The 20873-nt window shown below is 37.1% G+C and overlaps 3 protein-coding genes across 9 annotated transcripts; all 3 read left to right on the forward strand.

Moving 5' to 3' along the window:
* The first annotated feature begins 977 nt into the window (after nt 1–977).
* Pfk (ATP-dependent 6-phosphofructokinase) lies at nt 978–10440 on the forward strand. Of its 6 annotated transcripts, none has more exons than XM_078183487.1 (17): nt 978–1133; nt 2516–2630; nt 2706–2857; nt 2924–3113; nt 3176–3386; nt 3573–3681; nt 5066–5254; nt 5350–5540; nt 5619–5694; nt 5895–5921; nt 6034–6054; nt 6238–6339; nt 6414–6620; nt 6686–6838; nt 6926–7250; nt 7332–7554; nt 7673–10440. In XM_078183487.1, the coding sequence occupies exons 2-17, from the start codon at nt 2537–2539 to the stop codon at nt 7815–7817; spliced, it is 2415 nt and encodes an 804-aa protein (XP_078039613.1). In that variant the 5' UTR covers nt 978–1133; nt 2516–2536; the 3' UTR covers nt 7818–10440. The 6 variants fall into 6 exon arrangements, with proteins under 6 accessions (XP_078039613.1, XP_078039612.1, XP_078039614.1 ...); XM_078183486.1 differs by lacking the exon at nt 3573–3681 and adding an exon at nt 4482–4590; XM_078183488.1 differs by lacking the exons at nt 3573–3681; nt 6034–6054 and adding an exon at nt 4482–4590.
* Nucleotides 10441–11006: 566 nt separating this feature from the next.
* On the forward strand, nt 11007–13584 carry Tram (translocating chain-associated membrane protein 1). The gene is made up of 7 exons (XM_078182173.1): nt 11007–11331; nt 11711–11887; nt 11962–12077; nt 12152–12364; nt 12451–12560; nt 12628–12915; nt 12999–13584. The coding sequence occupies exons 1-7, from the start codon at nt 11200–11202 to the stop codon at nt 13100–13102; spliced, it is 1140 nt and encodes a 379-aa protein (XP_078038299.1). The 5' UTR covers nt 11007–11199; the 3' UTR covers nt 13103–13584.
* Nucleotides 13585–13738: 154 nt separating this feature from the next.
* Nucleotides 13739–19771, forward strand: LOC144470707 (uncharacterized). 2 transcript variants are annotated; one of them, XM_078182170.1, is made up of 3 exons: nt 13739–14382; nt 14450–14656; nt 14857–19771. In XM_078182170.1, exons 1-3 carry the CDS (start codon nt 14271–14273, stop codon nt 19440–19442), a joined length of 4905 nt encoding a protein of 1634 aa, XP_078038296.1. In that variant the 5' UTR covers nt 13739–14270; the 3' UTR covers nt 19443–19771. The 2 variants fall into 2 exon arrangements, with proteins under 2 accessions (XP_078038296.1, XP_078038298.1); XM_078182172.1 differs by lacking the exon at nt 13739–14382 and having other exon boundaries at nt 14559–14656; nt 14837–19771.
* The last annotated feature ends 1102 nt before the right edge of the window (nt 19772–20873 follow it).

The following is a 20873-nucleotide window of genomic DNA, read 5'->3' on the forward strand; positions in this document are numbered from 1 at the left end:
TTACGAGACGGCCGACACGTAGATTCGAAGCTTCCTTACTCGATCATTGCGTAAGATGGATCTAGAAGTTCTATGAATTCTTTTGCAACAACTTCTTTTTTTCTTCGCGATGTAGTTCGGAACGTGAGTACGTCGAGACAGGACCGCAGTGATTTCGAATGGAATTCTAGCAAAGCAAAATGATTTCCATAATTATTTTTTTCTTGTACCTGTATGCATTTATTTACATTGTTATTTCTGAACAATTTTAAGTTAATAAGTAGGAAAGGGGAATTGGATGTAAAGAGGTCAATTAATATTCTTCTATTTATGTATATTAAATACATTTATTGATTATTTGCTGAGCTGTTGGTCTATTTATTCATAAATTTGTAATAAACTAATTGGTAATAAACTAGAAATGTTTGTTGCTTAGCTAGAACTGCATTTTAGACCAATGCGAGTGTGTTTAGACCCTTATAACTTGGCTTTACCAATGCACAACGTGTTGTCCGCGAATTAACTACATTTCAGTCAGGAACATTTTTCGTGCAGTTTATACAATATATTGATACATTACTGTTGAAGAAGATAACATAATTACATACACCACGAAAAACTCACTGACTAATGTAGCCTGTGTTACTTCCAGCGGCATAGACTATTGTAATGATGTAAGTTTGATTGGAATTGGTGAAATCTTTTCCTAGTTCCGAAGTATCATACATACGAACAAATTAATTCATACACTGCACTAGATCTAGACACAGATATAGGTCAGATAATGAATATGATCCAAGGTGCAGCGTTGAAATGAAAATGCCGTTTGTGCGGGTAAGATTTGAAAAAGTTCCGGAAACACGATAGTAACGTCGAAGGCTGTTTATTGGCGGACGAACATCCCACTAACACCATCTACAGACCTTTCCTAAATTTGATTGTCTGTCAAGCGGGGTGTGGAAAGGCAACCGATACCGATGGTGGGGGCTGCGTGCAGAAGCACACATAAAGGTCACCTTCAGTTTTAGTCAGACACAGGACGTGGAAGCGGTGTCTGACATTTCGCCGGATAACCGCGGGTTTTTTCGCTTACTTTGAAACTGAAAGAATTGTGTCCGCCCTTCGATAACCATCGAAACTAATATTTTTACTTGGTGAGTCCACAAACCACCCACAAATATTTGTTTTTTAAGATATCCAGATTTCGCGCTATATGGTATATAGGCGATCGCACATTAAATAATTGTCAGTGACAGTGTGACGTTACATTGTATATACATTTCAACGACCAACTATTTCTGATCGTGTTGTTTGCGAAACGCAACTAAATGTCTGACGATGTGCCCTGTTGAATCATCTGTTTTTGTAAATTACGTTTTGTCTTCGCTCTGTTTCACGTAACCAGCCCGCAAAAAAAATTCATCGCCTCGCTCTTTGAACGGTGTAATTCGAATGATCTATACTGTGCGATTCGCTGTTGTTCTAATGTTTTGAAGCGCGGCTCTTTGAGACACTGCCAGATTCCATTGATTCTTTGCATGTACACGCGATTTTATTTTAAAATATGAAGGACTGCTCAAACAACTTCTGTGTTGCAATGCCCTTTGAGAAAATAATTCTCTGCGTGATTGTTCGATACTTTTTGACTTATTCACGAGATCCGTTGTCAGTCTATGCTAATTTTATTTTAAGACTCAATATTATGTCTTTTATCAATATGGCATGATTAATTCTCGATACGTGTTATTCTTACATGTCTTAATATTGCGGGACCGTCATCGTGAAACATTTGATTTTCATATTATTCGAATAACCTATGGTTTCACCACTGAAAACAATAATTCTAATATAATCAATTACGATGTTCATGTGCCAGTGTCGCACGTATTAACATCTATAGTTTCTGTACTTTTCAAATTTTAGCCTCAAAATTCCTGTTATTTTTCATTGAAAAATGTCGAAAATAAATAATAATTCTCCATGTTCATGTGTCAGTGAGGAAGATGTACATATCAAAAGAGATATGGATATTGACAAAGAATCTCAGTCTAAAATTCCCACAGAAAGTAACCTATTAATCATGAAATCGTTTTTGTAGTTTGATTACATTTCCTAAAAATACTGTAATGTGCTTTACAGTCTTTCAATTAGATGAAGTAGATGTAATATCCATTTGTACGTCACAAAAAACAGTATCATTGGATTATGGAAAAGCAGAACCTGTTGATACTGACCCTAGATTACAATTACAAGGGACAGTACATAAACAGAATTATAGATTATCAGTTGTATTTCCACAAGTGAGCAAAACTTGTAACAACTATATAAAATAATGGTTGTTATATTAACAAATATTTTAACCAGATGTTTACATGGACTTACTTTGACTTGATATCAAACGTAAATGACAAAGTTAATGCTCAGGCAGCAAAGAGATCCAGTAGTCACTACATAAATGCTGAACCTTCCCAGGCAAAGAACAAAATTGAAAAATATAATTGAAATGTCCCAGTGCTAAAGACCACTTATGTTGCAGGCAAACATCCAGTATTACAAAATGGCTGAAGACCTGGCAGCGCAAAGGTTTATAAAACCTGGTAGCCATAAAGGTAAAGGTCTTGCTGTCTTTACTAGTGGAGGAGATTCCCAAGGTAAGAGATCAAACTATTTCAGTGGAAATATATGTTATATACATTTTTATATTTATACTGCGATCAACTTTTCAGGAATGAATGCTGCTGTTCGAGCAGTTGTTAGAATGGGTATTTATCTAGGATGTAAAGTATTTTTTATTAAAGAAGGCTATCAAGGCATGGTAGATGGAGGAAATAACATTGTTGAAGCAACTTGGTCATCTGTGTCTTGCATTATTCACAGAGTAAGTATAAAATTCTTCCATTCTGTTGCTCGATTTTGAATGTTAATAATTCTATATGCATTTTAGGGTGGTACAGTAATTGGTTCCGCGAGATGTATGGAATTCAAAGAACGTGCTGGTCGTAGAACAGCTGCCAAAAATTTAGTAACTCGTGGTATAACTAATTTAGTTGTGATAGGTGGTGATGGTTCGCTTACTGGTGCAAATCTCTTCAAAGAAGAATGGGCCGATTTGTTGAAGGAACTGGCAGATTCGGGTAAGAAAAATGTATTTCTCTATACATTAGTTGTACTTTTAACACTCTTCTTTTACCTTTAGGTGAAATAACTAAGGAACAAGCAGACAAGAATCAGCACTTGCATATTGTCGGTTTAGTGGGTTCTATTGATAATGATTTTTGTGGAACTGACATGACCATTGGTACTGACTCCGCTTTGCATCGTATTATTGAAAGCATTGATGCAATCGTTAGTACAGCATATTCTCATCAAAGGACATTCATTATGGAAGTTATGGGTCGCCATTGTGGGTAAGCAAACTATTCAATATGTCTTGCAAAACATTTTTTTTTATTGATATTACATCATGCAAATTACAACAAAAGCAATTTTTCAGCGATAAAGGAAAGTTTACTACTAATAGGGTAGTTTCTAATAAATTGCATAACTTTTTAATTCTCTAGTATTGTTTACAAGTGTGATAAATTTTCGGATAGGTATCTGGCCATTGTGGGTGCTTTAGCTGCAGAAGCAGATTTTGTTTTCTGCCCGGAATCACCACCGCCTGTTGACTGGCCTGATAAACTATGTAAAAAATTGGAGCAGGCATGTTGATTAGGAAGTCCCAAGTTTTTTACCATACTATTGTCTCTCACTAACTAAATTTAACAAATACAGTAATTTATACAATATTTTCCCTATATGTTTGGTTGCTTACTTCTGTTTCTGGTATCACAAAGGAAAGCAGCATTACTTCCCATTTATTTTCCTTTTAAATTATGTTAAAAAAATCAAATGGCCAAGTCTGAGATCGAGTTTTATTTTGGAAAATTTTCCATTTGGTAGATAAATACAAACAATTTTATAAAGTCGATAAAAAGTAAAGCTAATAAAACTAGAGCCTTTCAGGTATCTGACGTTAGCCTCGAGTTTATCTTCAGAAGCATGCTATACTTTCATACCTGAAGCACCGACTTCAGGTGATTGGGTCGAGGAAGTTTGCAAAGCTGTGCAGCAGGCAGGTTTCGAACAATCATGCCTTTTTTAATTGAATATTTTAAATTATGACAAAACCTCTTTTATGGTCAGATTTGAACACATGCCATTGAGTTCATTATATTTCCTAATGAAAGCGTGTGTCTGCTCCTTTGCTACTGTAGTTAGACTTGCCAGAAAAAGAAAAGTATGCTAATTTCCGAACAGCTGAATTATATTAGTTCAAGTAAAAGCTGTTTATTAAATCAAATATGTTGAGTGTGAAACATGTAATTCAATGTCTTTTGAAACATGTAATTGTATTTACTCGACTCGCCTTTTATTCATCAAACTTTGAAACTGTTGATTCCATAATTTTCTTCTTTCATTTAATAATATTTTTAGTTAGCTTTTATATCATACTATTCCAGTTACCTGGCTCTAGTGGCAGCCATATGTTGTGAAGCTGACTTTGTATTCATCCCAGAGTGGCCACCTGAACAGGATTGGCCAAACAAGCTGTGCAAAAAATTATTGCAGGTTCGCAATTTAATTTTTTTTTTTATTATTTTTATACGGTTCGGCATAACTAGCAGTATGTACTTTTCACTGTTTAGCACAGTCAGATGCAAAGCAGAAATTTCTTTTGATAATCTATGCTTGATTCATTTAGATAGGAACGAGTGATGAAGGTCACTCTTTTTTTTACATTTCAATTCGAACTCTTTATTTATCTTGGTAAGCTTATTTGCATAATGGCACTTCATTTCTGTTTTAATTTATACGCCATTTGATTGGATACATTAGTCACATAGTTTTAAATCTAACAAATGGTAACAAGTTGTTTTATAACAATTTAGTTGACATTAGCTACTATACTTACACTCTGTTCTTTTATTTAATAACATTTTAAGTTGTTTACGAAATCTGAAAGATTTTTCTAACACATATTATTTCTAAAAATAGCTGTTAATTTTTGCGTACAAGTACTAAAATTGTAATGTTTATTTTCCAGGAAAGACTTACTGGTCAACGTTTGAATATTATTATTGTAGCTGAGGGAGCAGTGGATAGAAATGGTGAACCGATTACTGCAGAAAAAGTTCATAAAGTTGTCGTTGATAAGCTACAACAAGATACTAGAATTACTGTCCTCGGTCACGTTCAAAGAGGTGGTAATCCATCGGCTTTCGATAGAGTTCTGGTTAGTTTTTTTTTTATCGTTGATACCTAAACTATTTTCAATTAATCAATAAAATTTCAAAGTTGATTTATTAATGTAATGCCGGTAATGTAAAGGGTTGTCGAATGGGTGCAGAAGCTGTAATGGCTTTAATGGAGGCAACACCAGAAACAGAAGCGTGTGTGGTTACATTAGATGGAAATCAGGCTGTTCGTTTGCCCCTGATGGAGTGTGTACGTCGTACCAAGGCGGTGGCACAAGCTATGGCTGACAAAAATTGGGATTTAGCTGTTCAACTTCGTGGAAAGTAAGACGAATTTTATTATTGGAACAAATCATCAGATTTACTGCATAATTTCTTTATAATTTATTTCAAATAACCTAGGGGATTTGCTCGCAACTTGGAGACGTACAAGATGTTGACTCGCCTGAAAGCACCTGTTGATCATGATCCCAACAAGGTATGATATTGTCGTCCATGTGTTCTGAACAATTACCACGAACTTAAAATCTTTCTTCGAAGTTTCAAGTGAAATTTGAAAGAATTTAACAAGTATTTGATACGAATAGAAATATTCGAAGGTTTTTAGTTCGAAATTTTGATAATTATATCGAGGCAAAGACTTATCTATATTACTTTTATTGTTTAATACGGCTGCAGGAGAGTAATGGCCCCACATTAACGAAGGTAAATTTGTTCAGAAAGAAATTTTCATGTACATTTTTCTGCTAAGTATTGTATTTTGACGCCTCTGTAGCACAGTCTTGCTAACACCTTCATTTCTTTCTCTCTAAACCAGCAATTCACTTTATGCAGACAAGTAAGTTAACAATATCCTTGATTCATCATTTTACTACTGCCATCTTTTTTTTTTTAAATTTGTAGCAAGCGTTTTGATGAGCAGATGGAATTCAGAACTACAACATGTGTTCATTTTTTATGTGCACGTTGCATGGAGCTACGACCAGTTCTTTCAAGATATTATTCGAGAATTTTGTTTCAGGATCATTATACGTTAGCCGTGATGCATATAGGATCGCCATCCTGTGGTATGAATGCAGCTGTACGTTCCTTCGTTAGAAATTGTATATATAGAGGCGATAAGGTATCATCATTTTACAACTAGTATTTTTTTTTTATATCCTGCGGTAGAGATTTAATTTTAGTGCTTATCTTTAGGTTTACGGCATTTGCGACGGAATACTCGGTCTTATGGCTGGGAAGTTCAAGCCAATGGATTGGCCTTCTGTCACCGGTTGGGTAGCACAAGGTGGTGCATACTTGGGGACAAAACGGGCTCCCCCGAAAGACGAACAATTGCCGCAAATTGCTCAAAAATTGAAAGAGTTTGGAATTCAAGCGTTACTTATTATTGGAGGATTCGAGGTAATAATTTGTGGAACAACCCATGTCGAATGAATTCTAATTATTTGTTACCTTTACCTGAGAAGGGTTATCAAACGGGTCTTACATTCTACAAAGCCAGAGATAAATACGAGGAGTTCCGGATTCCAATTGCAATGATACCCGCAACTATCAGCAATAACGTGCCAGGAACTGAATTTTCACTAGGCTGTGATACTGCTCTGAATGAAATTACGGAGGTAAATTGTAGTCTAGCTCTGAGATAAATATAAAAGCATAGTTGTACCAATCCAACTCTCGTGATTACATGTATTTTTTACTTTTAGATCTGTGATCGTATTCGTCAATCGGCACAAGGTACAAAACGCCGAGTATTTATTATCGAGACTATGGGTGGCTATTGTGGTTATCTGGCCACTGTTGCTGGATTAGCTGGTGGATCGGACGCGGCGTATATATTTGAGGAAAAATTCAACATCAAAGATTTGAATCAGGACGTGATTGCAATGGCAGCGAAAATGTCTGAAGGTGTACAAAGAGGTCTCATTTTGAGAAACGAAAATGCTAACTTGAACTATAATACAGATTTTATGCAGAGACTTTTCAGCGAAGAGGGGAAAGGTCTCTTCAGTTGTAGAATGAATATCATTGGTATGTGTTGACTAGTTCAATTTTTTTTTAATCAGTTGTCTAATACAAATAATACATTGTATTTTCCGCAATTGATTGTAGGACATATGCAGCAAGGTGGTTCGCCAACTCCGTTTGATCGTAACTTGGGTACGAAAATGGGCTCTAAAGCGGTCGATTGGTTCAGCGATCAGTTGAAAAAACACACTAATGCCGATGGCAAAACGTTAACTACGGATACCGACACTGCGGTGATGATTGGTATAGTACGGAGACAGTATAGATTTACACCGTTCTCTGAACTTCTCGATGTTACCGACTTTGAGTAAGTACATACAAAGACGTAAATAATCGATGTCGTTTAGCAGCTTACAATTGGAACTATAAACCGTTCTCTGTTTCCTATTTTGAAAGCTTTAAATAACATTTTTTTAATTATACAGTCATCGCATTCCAACGTATCAGTGGTGGATGAAGTTGCGACCGTTACTGAAAGTTTTAGCGAAACACGAGTCCACCTACGAGGAAGAGGGACTTTATATAACCGTCGAAGAAATGGATCTCGATAATGACCCACCTCTTGTCTAAGCTACAAATTTCACGTCACAAATATACAGTATAAGGTAATGTTCCGTAATAAACTGTATAATGTTAAACGTACGTTGATCGTAGATGTTTTTGAAGAGTATGACAGTATTGTATGGCATTATGTTAATCATGTTACGTTGTTACTTTTGAGAAAAAGAACGATGATGCTAATAGGTAGTTGTAAAGTAGAACCACGACATTCTACAAAAATTTAATATAAGTTGGCTATTACATCGACCACTGGAAAAATCACTATGTATGTGCGTGTACCTGTCGTCTACATATTTAATTAATCGATAATGAGACGCGCGTTGAAAATTTGAATGTGAATTATCTAAATAAACGACAGATTACTATACACTATTGCCATGGATAAGAATGCAGATAAATATATATACATATATATATATATATATAGTAAAAGTATAAATTCGAATTTATGTATCGAATTTATGTATCTTAAATGCGGTTTAAGCTCAGGTGAGAAATAGGTACAAAAATAGTACCTGAAAAAACGCGAAGGTAAGATATCATATACCTGAATAGTATAAGAAAGCAAAACAAATTATTAGAACATCTGCGTAGAACAACATTTTCATTGATGACAGTTGAATCATTATAGCAGTGCCATTTGCTATTCAGAAACGTAACGTGCGCATCGTGTATGCGTAATTTCGAGTTTAAAACATATTACAATATAATGGAATATACGCAATGAAAGAAGATACGTTCATAGCCGAGTGCAATAATCGCTCCATACGGTATTTGAAACAAATAATTCGCAAATTTGTTACTTGTTGAATCGTGTGCAGCGTTTAGCATACTTGGCATTGCGTTCACTTTCATCCACGTAGAATATTGAACCAATTCGGAGAAATTGAAAGACAAACAATCTGCATATTTAGCACTTATTACTTATTCACTATTAAACGTTGACCGAAGTTAATTAGAATAAGAATGCGTTATTCTCATTGCTTCAACATTTTAGTTGCAACAGAAATCCCGAAGTCATAAACAAAATCATGAAATCACGAAATCGGACACACCATCCTCATGAATCGCTAGGTCGCGGACAAAATATACTAGGCTATATTTGTGGTCTACTAAGATATAAAATTAAACATAACGTGGCATTTTTCTTTGATAAAAACATTATCTTTTGGTTTAGCTTTACCAATAGCTACGAAAAGCTATTAAGAAGAATATACTTGTCTACCTCGAAACATAATTTGCAACGTCGGACGACGTAAGAGGGTATGCCAAAAGCCCGAGTCGTGCTGGTTGCGTGTAACATTAAAAGATTTCTGCTAAGATGTAAGGCTTGTGACCACAAGAGTATTTAGATTTAATTCTATTTATCTGAACGAGTCGTCGAATAAATACTAAAAATAGATTATTAGTATTATCATTATTATTGTTATTATTATTGTCATTGTCATCATCATGATTTATTGTTATTATTATTATCATTATTCGTACAGAAATTCTAGAAAGAAAAGCACGTTAGTTTACATTATATTAATAAATTTATCCAATGTTATCGATATAAAATAATACCGATAACAACACGGGGGAACGTTTTCTAGCGATTGTCCACTTTTAATGTAACATAGGACTTGCGTGTCGACAGAGCAACGACAGAAAATAAAAGTATCTTCGAATCTACCGTGATTAATTCAATCTATCAAATGTAACAGCTCGATTGTACAATAGCAATAGAGGATGATTTACCGAATTTATTCGACGTAAATAGCTTTCTCAAAGCACATATTAATCGTTCAGGCCTTTTCCGAAGCATTGAGTCCTGATTTTAAAACTACATTCGTAAGGAAGATGTATACGTGTTTAACGAACGATCATGTAAATTGCTTGTTCGAAGATGTTACTAACAATTGCGAGTCATCTACGATACTGTAAAGTTAATAGGTGTTATCAAGAAGCAAATAAGCGATATTACTAATCGTTCTAAATGGATAATTACTATAGTATAAAAAGTGTTTCGTAAAAATATGATCGCAAAAACAATAGAAATTTAAAGACCTCCTGTTTGCACCGTCGACCGTGTAAAATAAAAACTTCTTTTGGCCTAATTATACGACGATTGAACTAGTATTGTACTAGTAACCGATAGGCGGCTAAATATATAACGGTGAAAGATTGTATATGTATATATATATTTTTTTTCTTAGTCGTATATATTTAGTCATGTATATATATATGTATATGTACATGTATATATATATATATATATATATATATATATATATATATATATATATTATTTTTACGATTGCAGATATACATAAATTATATTTTCGACTCATTGTTGATCAATGAATTTACAGTTTATCTGTGACGTATGCATATAGCGTAACAGATGTGTTATTTTATTCGAACATCAAATTGTTGAACATATATTTTAACCTTACCATCGCATGTCTATATTTATCGTAATTCTATTTATTCATCAATAGTTCAAAGTTCGCGCGCGAAGTATTTGTGGTAATTGCACAATTTCAGGAACAGGTGCATAACGGCACCCGAATAAATACGTGTATATGTATCGTGATCACTGAGAATGTACCTAATGCTCTCAATAAAGTGTATGTTATGATTACTTGTATTTCACATACAATATAACGAATTTTATTTGATACCGATTGCTCGATAAATGAACACATCTAGTTCGTAGCGATAATGCAAATCAAATAAGTTGCATATTTTGCATGTAAGAATTTCGTTATTTATTTATTATCTTTTTTATGATTAATTATTGCAGTTTCCAAAAATTAAACTTTTTTATTTATATTAATACCAAAGTCCCATCCTCTCTGTTCGTACTGTAAATTGCGGATCTTTACATGTTTATAATTCATTGAAATTTCCAAGCAAATCATTGGAATATAAGTTTTTAAAGAATCTTCTTACAGTTTTTATAAAATCTAGAAAAAATCTACTAAAACATAAATTGCATACGTAAAACTCCTGTCGCTCTTAAAGACAACACACTATATATATATAAGATTACGTCTTGGAATTTTCGTCTATCAATGGAATTGTTTTCGTGTCGAATAAAATTGTACTTGTAGACGACGCACTACAATACCTTCTGATAAGTTTGGAGGTGTGATTTGATACTATTTCGATTCACGTGGTGCCAACGAGTATATAGACAAGTGCCACATTGCCCTACGTTGGCCAGTTGGTGCCATACGCTGTTGGTTCTATGTGTCGGTTTATCTGTGTACGCGAGATAACTGGCATTGCGTTCGATGGTGGAGTCCTTCGCGTCATTCGGCTTCAGTGGTTCAAACACTTTCCCGGTGATAAACCGTCAATTTCGTGATAGCTGTGATAGGGAATCGGTAATTTTGTTGCAAACATGGTTGCAATAAAAGGACGCAAGAACTCGAACAAAAATCCTCCGATACTTAGTCATGAGTTTGTCATTCAGAATCATGGAGATATTGTTTCGTGTGTGGCTTTAATCTTCGTAACTGGTCTAATGGTGCAGGTCAGTAATTGGTTTTTCAAACACTAACATGGTTTTTTTGAAATTTATCAATTATCTTTCTTAACCTTTCTCATCAAATATGATTGAACAAACGATGCCGATTAGTTCAAATGATAAACGTTTTACTCACCTTTGTATGCGCATATGTTGTTGACAGAATAACCATATGTTACTATCGCTGTCGCTGGTTTAGCGATAAATTCGATGTTTTGATAATAGACAGTATCTTTTAACTAACAGCTTTTACTAACTATAACAATATAACATTATATACATTATATTTCGGTTTACTGTTCCATCCCACATTGTTGTTATTATATTCGTTCTTTTTATATATTTATTTTTATTTTTTTTTTATATATATTCTGTTGTTTCATAGGCCACATCACCATGGGCATATACATTCATTGCTCTCCATCACAATGTGACTTCTGACATAGATGAGCCAACAGCAATGGTTAAATATGCAACTGGTTGGAAAGATGCTTGTGCTGTATTTTTCTACTTCTTAATTACAATCGTAATGCATGCTGTGTTTCAAGAATATGTATTTGATGTAAGTAATATATTTTTCTTTTTTGTTCATTTTTTTCAATGTATATATATTGTAAATGCATACTATGATTTCAGAAAATTTCTAAACGTCTACATCTCAGTAAGGTGAAACTAGCTAAATTTAATGAATCTAGTCAATTAGTTTTGTTTTATGCTCTGTCTGTCATATGGGGTACAGACATAATTATCAGGTAAAAAAATGGTAGTAATCTCGCAATAGCTTTGGGCCTTTATTTTAATGAATATTACACTTATATTTTTTCAGAGAAAATCTGCTGTTAAACATAACATCATTATGGACAGATTATCCCATATTGTTAACCTTCTCCTCTAAATTATTTTTCATTGGCCAACTTTCTTATTGGCTGCATTGCTATCCTGAATTGTACTTCCAGAGAGTGAAGAGAGAAGACATATTGTCACGTGCTGCTCAAGCAACAGTGGGATTATTGTTCACTCTTGCTGCTTATATGTTCAAGTATAATTTAAATATTATAATTTCCTAATTAATTAACATGCCACTGCTACTTAATTAATTTCTTATAATTCATATGTTGTTTACAGCTTCCAACAAGTGGGAATCTTGTTATTAGTTTTACACTATGTAGGAGATGTTATGCTTCATGGTGCTAGAATTATACACTTTGTTAGTAAAAGAGAGAAGATGGCAAAACGTAGGTATTTGACATTTATGGGAGCCAATGTGTACAATGTATAAAATGCCATTGTTTCTGTTTACAGTGACATTTGTTGTTGCAAATTCGATATATGTTCTTGTGCGTGTTGCATCACTCGCAGTTGCAGCTTTGGTTTTCTTATACGGTTTAAGTCAAGTGGAAAGTGAAATTGATTATGATGCTGGAAACTTCAATATTCCCCTTGTACGCTTCTCAGCTTTAAGTGTCATTGTTGTCTTTGAAGCGTATCTTTCTTACGTGTATATTACGAGACAAATTAAGCGTACTCGAGAAAATGCGACAACTGTACAGGTAGTAATAAAGTCGAAACAAAAATCGAAGAAAAAGGAGGGTAAGATAATCTTGAATATTATTTTCCTAAGTGCTACTAAATTATAAGATTACAATTAAAATTAAAAACTTGTGCTTTTTTAGGGAAAAAGCCTGCACTGTCAGAAGATGATGATTTACCAGAAGTTGATCAAGCTACTAAGAAAAACTTGAGATCCCGCTCTTCCATAAAAGCAAAATTTACTTAAATTATTTTATTGAAATTATTCAAGGCTGATTGAAATAATTATTTTCGTTAATCTTCAACGGAAAATACAATTTTCGAAATATTTATTTATCTTTGCCACATTTAAAGTAAATGATAGATTGAATATCTATGTATATTACTTGAGACTGTTACTTGTGATGCCGCCTTCCACTGTTGTGAAATTAAATATTACAGTTTAAATTTCCTATACACTGTAGACAAAAGTTGCTCTTGTGGCTAAAGAGACATTAACATATTGTATATAATGTATTATACGTTCTACTATATAACGTTGTATACAGGAACAACATTGTAACTATGACTTTCAGTGCAGAAAATATGAAAGCATGCAAAACAAAGCAATAGTTTATTTCAAAATAGTGTTATATAATATAAAACAGGTGGAGCAAATTCATAATTCATTTATTATACATCAAATTTAGTTACAAATTACTTAAAATGATGAAGTCGTGTTTATTTCAAATGTAAACTGTATTTTTGTAAAAGAGTAAACTACACATACATTTTAAAAAATATGTTTGAAACTTAATTTTGTTGTACATTCCTTGATATTATTTTAAAGTTCAAATGTGGAGTAGGGAATTTTAAATGTAGCTCAATTCTTAGTACGAATCTAAATGTGTGACTCGTGAAGGAATAACTTAAATGTAACATTCAGTTCTAAACATACTCGTCACCCCTGTAATCTTTAGAACAATTTTGTGCTCTATGCGCATATGTGAATGTTTCGCTTAAGGGTTCGTATAGCATCAATTAGGGAGTGACAAAACGATCAAACTGTCAGCCAATATCGACTGTTGGTAATTTGGTTAATAGTTTGAGCGTTTTCCTATTACCTCAATTGGTGCTGTACGGACTATGAAGTAAGCTTCGATTTTTCTCCTTAAGAGGCGCTGTGCTTGTATGTCAAATATAATTCATGTCAAGATTTATATTGTATTTTATAGTTAATAAAGCAAAAATCGTGCAAATAGTTGTGGAAATACATATAACAAGTGTTCAATATTAATGTCAGTCTAAAGTTTTATTCATACGTTCTGAGTATCTCATCGTCTAAGACCTAAGACCTCTATAGAAAAGCCGGTGAAATATATACTATGTTTAAAGTTGTTTGGGTCTGAACTTTTGAAAATTATTTGCTAGAAATTATGGAGACACGAAAAAGATTAGGTATACGATTAGAGAGATATAGTAGAAGGGGCAGCAAAAGCAGCGGTGGCTCGGGTGTACTGAATCCTGATACGAATAACTTGGGGGACGGTATGTACTGTTTGTGAAAGATTATGTAGGTTAGGTTTTTGTATATTTATTTGTCTACACATTTCAGAGTATCCGTATTGGTGGAGAAATTTAGAAAACACTTCAATAGCCAGATTATCTACCGATTCTACTCATTTTAATCAGACGAGTCGTCGATTGAATTCCAATTCGTCCATAAGTGAGAATGATCTTAAGGATGACTGGTGGAAAGTTTTGGAAGACACACCAGCCAATTCGAAATCTCACCAGAAAAATAATGGTTTATCGGAGGAAGGTAAGATAGATGTTTTACTTTAATATTAGTAGAATTGTAAAAATGTTTTGAATATTATAGTAAATTGTTCACAAAATTCTAGTACATACTGATTTGTGATTTGCATTGAGCAAAACAAATTAGTCACCTCTTATACTGTTTACTCTTATTTTGCATTGCTATTGTTACTGCTTTTGTTAGGACCAAGATGTGTATGTCAGTAGGTACAGCTACCACCACAACACCATTGTCGGAGTCAGATGAAGAAGTTATGGTAAGAAAAATGAGGCCTCCTCTTAGGTCTGTAGTAAAGAAGGCAAAGAAAAGCAGCGAGAACATGTTTCTGGACGTTTTAAAAAATGCAAGTGATTCCAAACTATCATCAATGTCTTCAAAGAGGAAGCCTCTAAATAAAAGCTTATCAATTGCGGCAGACTCTTCTGTGATCGCTGCTCCAACAGATCCGAGCCAAGTTCAAAATTCGTTGATCGAGTATGAACAAGATCTGTCGACTAAATCTCTACCGAAAGCAAGTAGTACACTATTGGATAGCTCTAATCTGTCCAAATATGACAGCCAGGTAAATAGCAACAGCGACACGGAACATATAGTAATGAAGCCAAAATCGAAGCTGTTGAGGCGACACAATAGAGAAATGAAGAAGGAGGAAAAAAATCTTTTCGAAGATGTTTTGTTCCGAAATACGACTGACAAGGATGCAAATTTGACAATTCACGATATTAGTACAGAGGTTGACGAGTCCATAGAAAAACCCGAGCTGCAGATAACCCGTAGAAGCAAATCTGTATACATAAATGAAAACGACTCCTCTGAGACTTCGAAAAGTTCCGTCAGCATGATTCGCCCCACTTTTCAGGGATCGAAGCCGAGGTCTAAATTCCTGAGAGGATCACAAAGGAGTCCTAGGAAGAACGTTTTTCAAAATATTCTCGATGACAGTGATTCATCGACTACGATAATTATCTCGAATCCTTCCGAATATAGAAAGAGTCGAAGTAACAAAAATGTGCGATCATTAAGTGGTAGATCCCGCGCAATCAGCACAGATAACACCTCCCACTCTGATGAGGTTCGTCTGAGACTATCGAACAGTTCTGACTTGACGAACGTGGATGTAGCAAGAACCAGTACCAAGAAGACTTTTAGCTCTCAGAACAACGATGATATAGTTCCTAGTTCACAACCTCCAGTTGCGAGCGATCGAATTTCCGCCGTTTTACATCTAAAATCTGTGTTGCAAAAAGAAGTTGAGAAAGGCACAAGGACCCATTCAGTCTTGGACAACTTTGACGAAGCTGAGAATGGTGAAAATGCGAATACGAGTATACGATCACAAACGATAACAAGCAGCAGTCAGAAAATTGCGAACGATGAAAGCGTAGCATCTGAGTTAGCGCCGGAGGAATCTGCGGTCGGATCGCGAACCATGCAACCAACGAAATCGCAAGAACAATTAATTTCAGCTATGTTCGACGATGAGAAAGCTGTGCAAAACGAAGAAGCTTCTCTACGACAAAGCAAGAGTCCAAGCAAATTACAGGAAAGATCGATTTCGCGTGCTAGGAATGTATCCAAGGCGGAACAATCAATAGGAACTCCTTCACGCAGACAAACCAGAAGCACAGCTCAGATTCAGGAGGGAAATTCGACTCCTGTGAATGACGAGAAAATTGGCGAGGTCGCAAGCATTACGCAAAGAAGAAGCAAGAAATTTGGGGCGTCTCGAATATCATCTGAATTCGAAGAATTGGTCTCGCGTGATAAAAGTGTCACCGAGGCGAAGCAATCGACAGAAACTCCTTCGCAAAGTCGAGGCAAACACTCTACCGTGGTTGAGAAGCGAACTTTAACTGACGTGGATGATGAGAAAATTCAGGAGATGAAAAACCTCGTGGGAAAACGAATCTTGAAAGTATCGTTGACGCGTATCGCTATCGACACGAAGACGACAGCCACTGGATCTCCTTCGGAGAAGCAGAGTAATTCTGTGAGTAAGTCGCGACGGCATGTTCTAAAATCCGTAAAAGAGAATGAACTAGTCGAAGCCGACGATGTTATGCCAAGACATAGCCAGAAAGTGACTATAAATCAGGAAAATGTCCCAATGACTAGAAGTAGACAATCTCAGGTAAAGGACAGTCAGTCCCCCGAAAGACGGCAAAGCAAACGAATGAGCAATGTTGAAAATCAACCTTCTAACAAAAGACAGAGCAAACGTATAAGCAAGGTGAAACATTGCGTTACTTCAAGTCCGGTGAATGCAAATGAATTCCTGAGTACTGGCCAAGACGAAAAGTCGAACATATTCCCAATTGAATCTCGGAGAAGAGAGAGCGAAGCTACCGTGTCGGAAGGTGTAAAAACTCCTTCGAACAAGCGAAGTAAGCTAGTCGACAATGCGGAGGAGCAAACGGTTCCAATTGCTGCGACAACAAATGAAACGAAAGAGGCTGTGGATACTGGTCAGAAGCGAAGTCAGTACGATTTGAGGAAAGTTAGCAATGTGATATCTTTCTACTCGGACAGTGATAGCATGACAGAAAACGGACCAAGTGAGACTAAAGATGCTGACCAGAAACAAAGCCGTGGAAATTCGGGAAGGCGGCGTAATATTCGCAGTATGGCACCCTCAAAAGTGGCTGAAAACACTGGCCATAAACAAAGCCCTGGAGTCCTGAAGAGGATGAGCAAACCTGGAGGAGTAACACTTAGTGATTCAAAGACGACAAATGTTGAAACTTCTACGCGAGTGCGAGACAGAAGGATCAGCAAGAAGGAAACGGTTGCGAACGTCGTGTCAGAGAAGGAACCACCGATGGAGTCTAAAAACACTAGTCAGAAACGAAGCCATGAAGATTCGCGGAGGCAGAGTAAACCACGAAGAGTAATGTCTTTGTTATTTGATACTGATAGCGAGCAAGATAGCGATGCATCGCCTAAGAAGAAGCAGAACGGAGAAAGCTTCAAAAAGCAAACGATATTGTCGTCTGCTACGACAGAGCACAAACCGATGGAGACTAGAAACACTGCTAAGGGACGCAACCGTAGAGTCTCGAAGGGAGAGAGCAAATCTCAAAGCGTAATGTTGTCGTTGGAAATCAACGATTCCAAGATAGATAGTGTCGAATCTGCAACGATAAAGTGGCCTGAAAGGGCCAGTGAGGAACAGACGGTTGCGATTGCTGGGACATCGGAAGAACCTATCGGGACTGGAAAGACTATTGGATTACGAGACCGCGAAAGTAGGAGGCAGAGTGAACTTCGAAGAATAACGTCCTTGTTATCATCCAACGATTCCGACTCAGAGTCTGTTGAATCTCCTAACAGAAGTATGAGTAAAAGGTCAATTAGCGCTAAGCCGACATCGTTTAAGAAGAGGCAAAGCAGGAAGCAGAGCAGTTTTCGGAAAACATCGAATCTTGTTTTTGCTGACTCGTCTTCCTCGGAAAGGGAGAGCGAACACAACGGCGAAGCACAAAACTCGATGGAAAGATCAGAGCAAAATCAGAGCAAGAGACAGAGCTATGTCCAAAAAGAAACATCGTTGTTGGACGCCACTTCTTTCAACGCGGAAAATTCGTTTGTAAGAACTATGTTGGAGAGTCCCAAGTTGGACCAGTCTGAAAACAACGTTGACTCACCGGTTAAAAAATCATCGGAGCTTCCAATTAGTCAAGTAAAAACGGTAGTCAACGAACTGTCCGAAGGGATGACACTCGTTTCAACGAAAGATAGCGTTTCTACCCCGAAGAAACGGGAAGGAGTCGCGATTAAATCAATTGAATCGAGCAAGATTGGAAAGCTCGATGCATCGACCAGAAAGATCGGCGATGAACAACGATCGTCTTCGCGTGTCATTATCGATCGCAACATGGAGGTAGTCAAGACTCTTGCGGAGAAGAATGAACCCGGTCCGAGCAGGATGAGTGGACGACCATTTTCGAACAGTGGGGTCCATAATGAATTGGACCGACAACAGTTAAGACGTGTCGAGATAGATGGGGAAGAGAAGGAATCCAGGTCCGAGGTCGAGAAGGGTTTACCAAACGTTGATGGACATTCGAATGCGACAAGAAGTACATTGCACGGCGACACCGGCCTCAACAAAGCCAAGAGATTCTTGACTACATCGAGGGTGACGAAGGCCCAGCTGCATATGAAGGACTTCTTTAAAGCGAAGACGAGCGCCACTACGGTGCTTTCCAATGTCGAAACGGCGCAAGAGATCCGGAAGAAGCTAGACGAGATGAAGGAACAGCAGATCGCGAAGGTGCAGAAAATGTTGATCGATAATGGGCCGAAGTTGCCGGGGGATGGGAAGAAGAAAGGCGGCAACATGGCGAGGTTGAAGAAACCAAATTCCGCCCCGATACAGGTGCACAAAGCTTTTCTGGTGAACGGGAAGGTGTACAAGCAACCCCGGCTTCCGCGCCCGATGAAATGGATAACCGATCGGCTGTACCATTTTCTGTGGAAGCGGATGCAACCGAAGTTCGAGCAGCAGACGAGGGCGTTGTCCGAGAAATTCGTCCGCGAGTTGTGCGAGGTGTCCACGTTGATAGCGAGACGCAAGTCGTATGTCTCGTACAAAACGGAGATGCACGCGTTGATGAAGGAGATGGCGCGACTCCAACTCATACGCACCCGACACGATTTCTATAATTTCTGTTACGATTATCTGCCTTACGAACTCCGCATCAAAATGGTGCCCATGCTACTGCCCGGAAATCAGAGGAACATCCCTTACGAACCGGACAAATTGTACGAACCCTTGCTCAATGCTTGATGATTACGATATCAGCATTCTCGAACGTTTTGGTGCACTCCACAGCTATATTCGCCTACTGTAAATATAGGAAAGCGTTCAATTAATTTCAATTGTAGCGTAAAACTGTAAAACTGTAAAACTGTCGACCGTGTCGAAGCGAATGGCAGACGTCCTTTGCTCGTTTTTCAGACGAGTGTCGTTGAACATTGAACGAGTGGAGACAAACGAACTGTGTTCGCCTAGGAACTATTGTATAGTTTACTTTAAGAGAATCTATTTTCTAGCCAATTATAGGAGTTTCGCAGTTTACGCGCGATCCAAAGTACAAATATTTTGATAAAAGCTGACCACAGATTACTGTTTTATTTCAACCAGTCGACCTGATCCTGCGTGCGAGTTTTCGTTCGAAGCGTTTCCCACGCTCGACGGATTAATGTCGGCACCCTTTCTCAGGCGTAGGTAGCGGTGGCTAGGGTGGGTGACCGGCAAATATGCCTACGATCGACGATGAAAACTCTGGACACGAGTTTCCGCATGCGCAATTGTAGTCAGCGATCTCGGGACCCATTTTTTCTACTAGAATCGCGATAATTTCTCTCACCAGCCCTCTTTGTATCTCGCGTGGAACAGCTGCTCGCTAATAAAGACATGCTGCGCGTGACGAAAGTTGCGACCACCACGGTTTTACAAATATTTGCGAGAGATCGAGCGTCGAATTGACGCAATACGATACGTGACCAAGAAAATACTCGCTCGAGATTAGTCGGCTGAACAGCCTCGTTACCGCGACTTCTGACCCTCGGTCGACGAGCAAACAGATTCTCCGACGCAGGTTTATCCTCTTTTCCCTCCTTTCTCTTCTCTACGCCTCTATTCAAACGTTTTCCGGGTGATCGTTCAACTTTTCCAACGATACGTAAAACGTATCTTCAATCGAAACTTGTTCATATTCCAAAAAATCTCTTCGCAGGACGAATACGCTATCAAGTGAAAACGAACGGCGACATGCCACCCTCTTTAGCGTTACAAACAAATGTTTGCTGTCTCGAGATTCTTTTTTATTACAAAAGTTATTATTTTTATTAATTATTATCGCAAAACTACAGTTTTTTCTCCGTCGAAACCGCGTTCGTTGATTTTGATTAGTCTTGTTCGAAAGGAAATCGATTATTTTGAAACTCGAGGATCTACTGCCCCAAGAGAAATCATGTTTCTCTGCTGTATCGAAGTTAGCATTCGCGAGAGAACGAAGGACTTTGGGGGGGGGGGGGGGGATAGGTCGCGTCGGGTGTTCGGCGAACCGCATCGATTAACCAAACGAATTTCACCGGGCCTCGTTTGAAGTTTAATCTCTAATGGAACGGTCGTCGCAATTAGGCCAGACTTACTTCCACGCGCACCACCTACGCGGTAATGTTTGAATGGGCATTTGTGGACACGTGACGGGGC

Source organism: Augochlora pura, chromosome 6, assembly GCF_028453695.1.
Source record: "Augochlora pura isolate Apur16 chromosome 6, APUR_v2.2.1, whole genome shotgun sequence".
NCBI lineage: Eukaryota > Metazoa > Arthropoda > Insecta > Hymenoptera > Halictidae > Augochlora > Augochlora pura.

Bases quoted from the DNA above. Each gene is read 5' to 3' on its own strand.
- Pfk (XM_078183487.1), top strand. From the start codon at position 2,537: ATGGCTGAAGACCTGGCAGCGCAAAGGTTTATAAAACCTGGTAGCCAT. The intron at 6,055-6,237 runs GTAAGTTAACAA...ATTTTGTTTCAG, and splicing joins AATTCACTTTATGCAGACAA to GATCATTATACGTTAGCCGT. The intron at 7,555-7,672 runs GTAAGTACATAC...TTAATTATACAG, and splicing joins CTCGATGTTACCGACTTTGA to TCATCGCATTCCAACGTATC.
- LOC144470707 (XM_078182170.1), top strand. From the start codon at position 14,271: ATGGAGACACGAAAAAGATTAGGTATACGATTAGAGAGATATAGTAGA. The intron at 14,383-14,449 runs GTATGTACTGTT...TACACATTTCAG, and splicing joins TACGAATAACTTGGGGGACG to AGTATCCGTATTGGTGGAGA. The intron at 14,657-14,856 runs GTAAGATAGATG...TGTGTATGTCAG, and splicing joins TAATGGTTTATCGGAGGAAG to TAGGTACAGCTACCACCACA.
- Tram (XM_078182173.1), top strand. From the start codon at position 11,200: ATGGTTGCAATAAAAGGACGCAAGAACTCGAACAAAAATCCTCCGATA. The intron at 12,078-12,151 runs GTAAAAAAATGG...ATATTTTTTCAG, and splicing joins GGTACAGACATAATTATCAG to AGAAAATCTGCTGTTAAACA. The intron at 12,365-12,450 runs GTATAATTTAAA...TGTTGTTTACAG, and splicing joins CTTGCTGCTTATATGTTCAA to CTTCCAACAAGTGGGAATCT.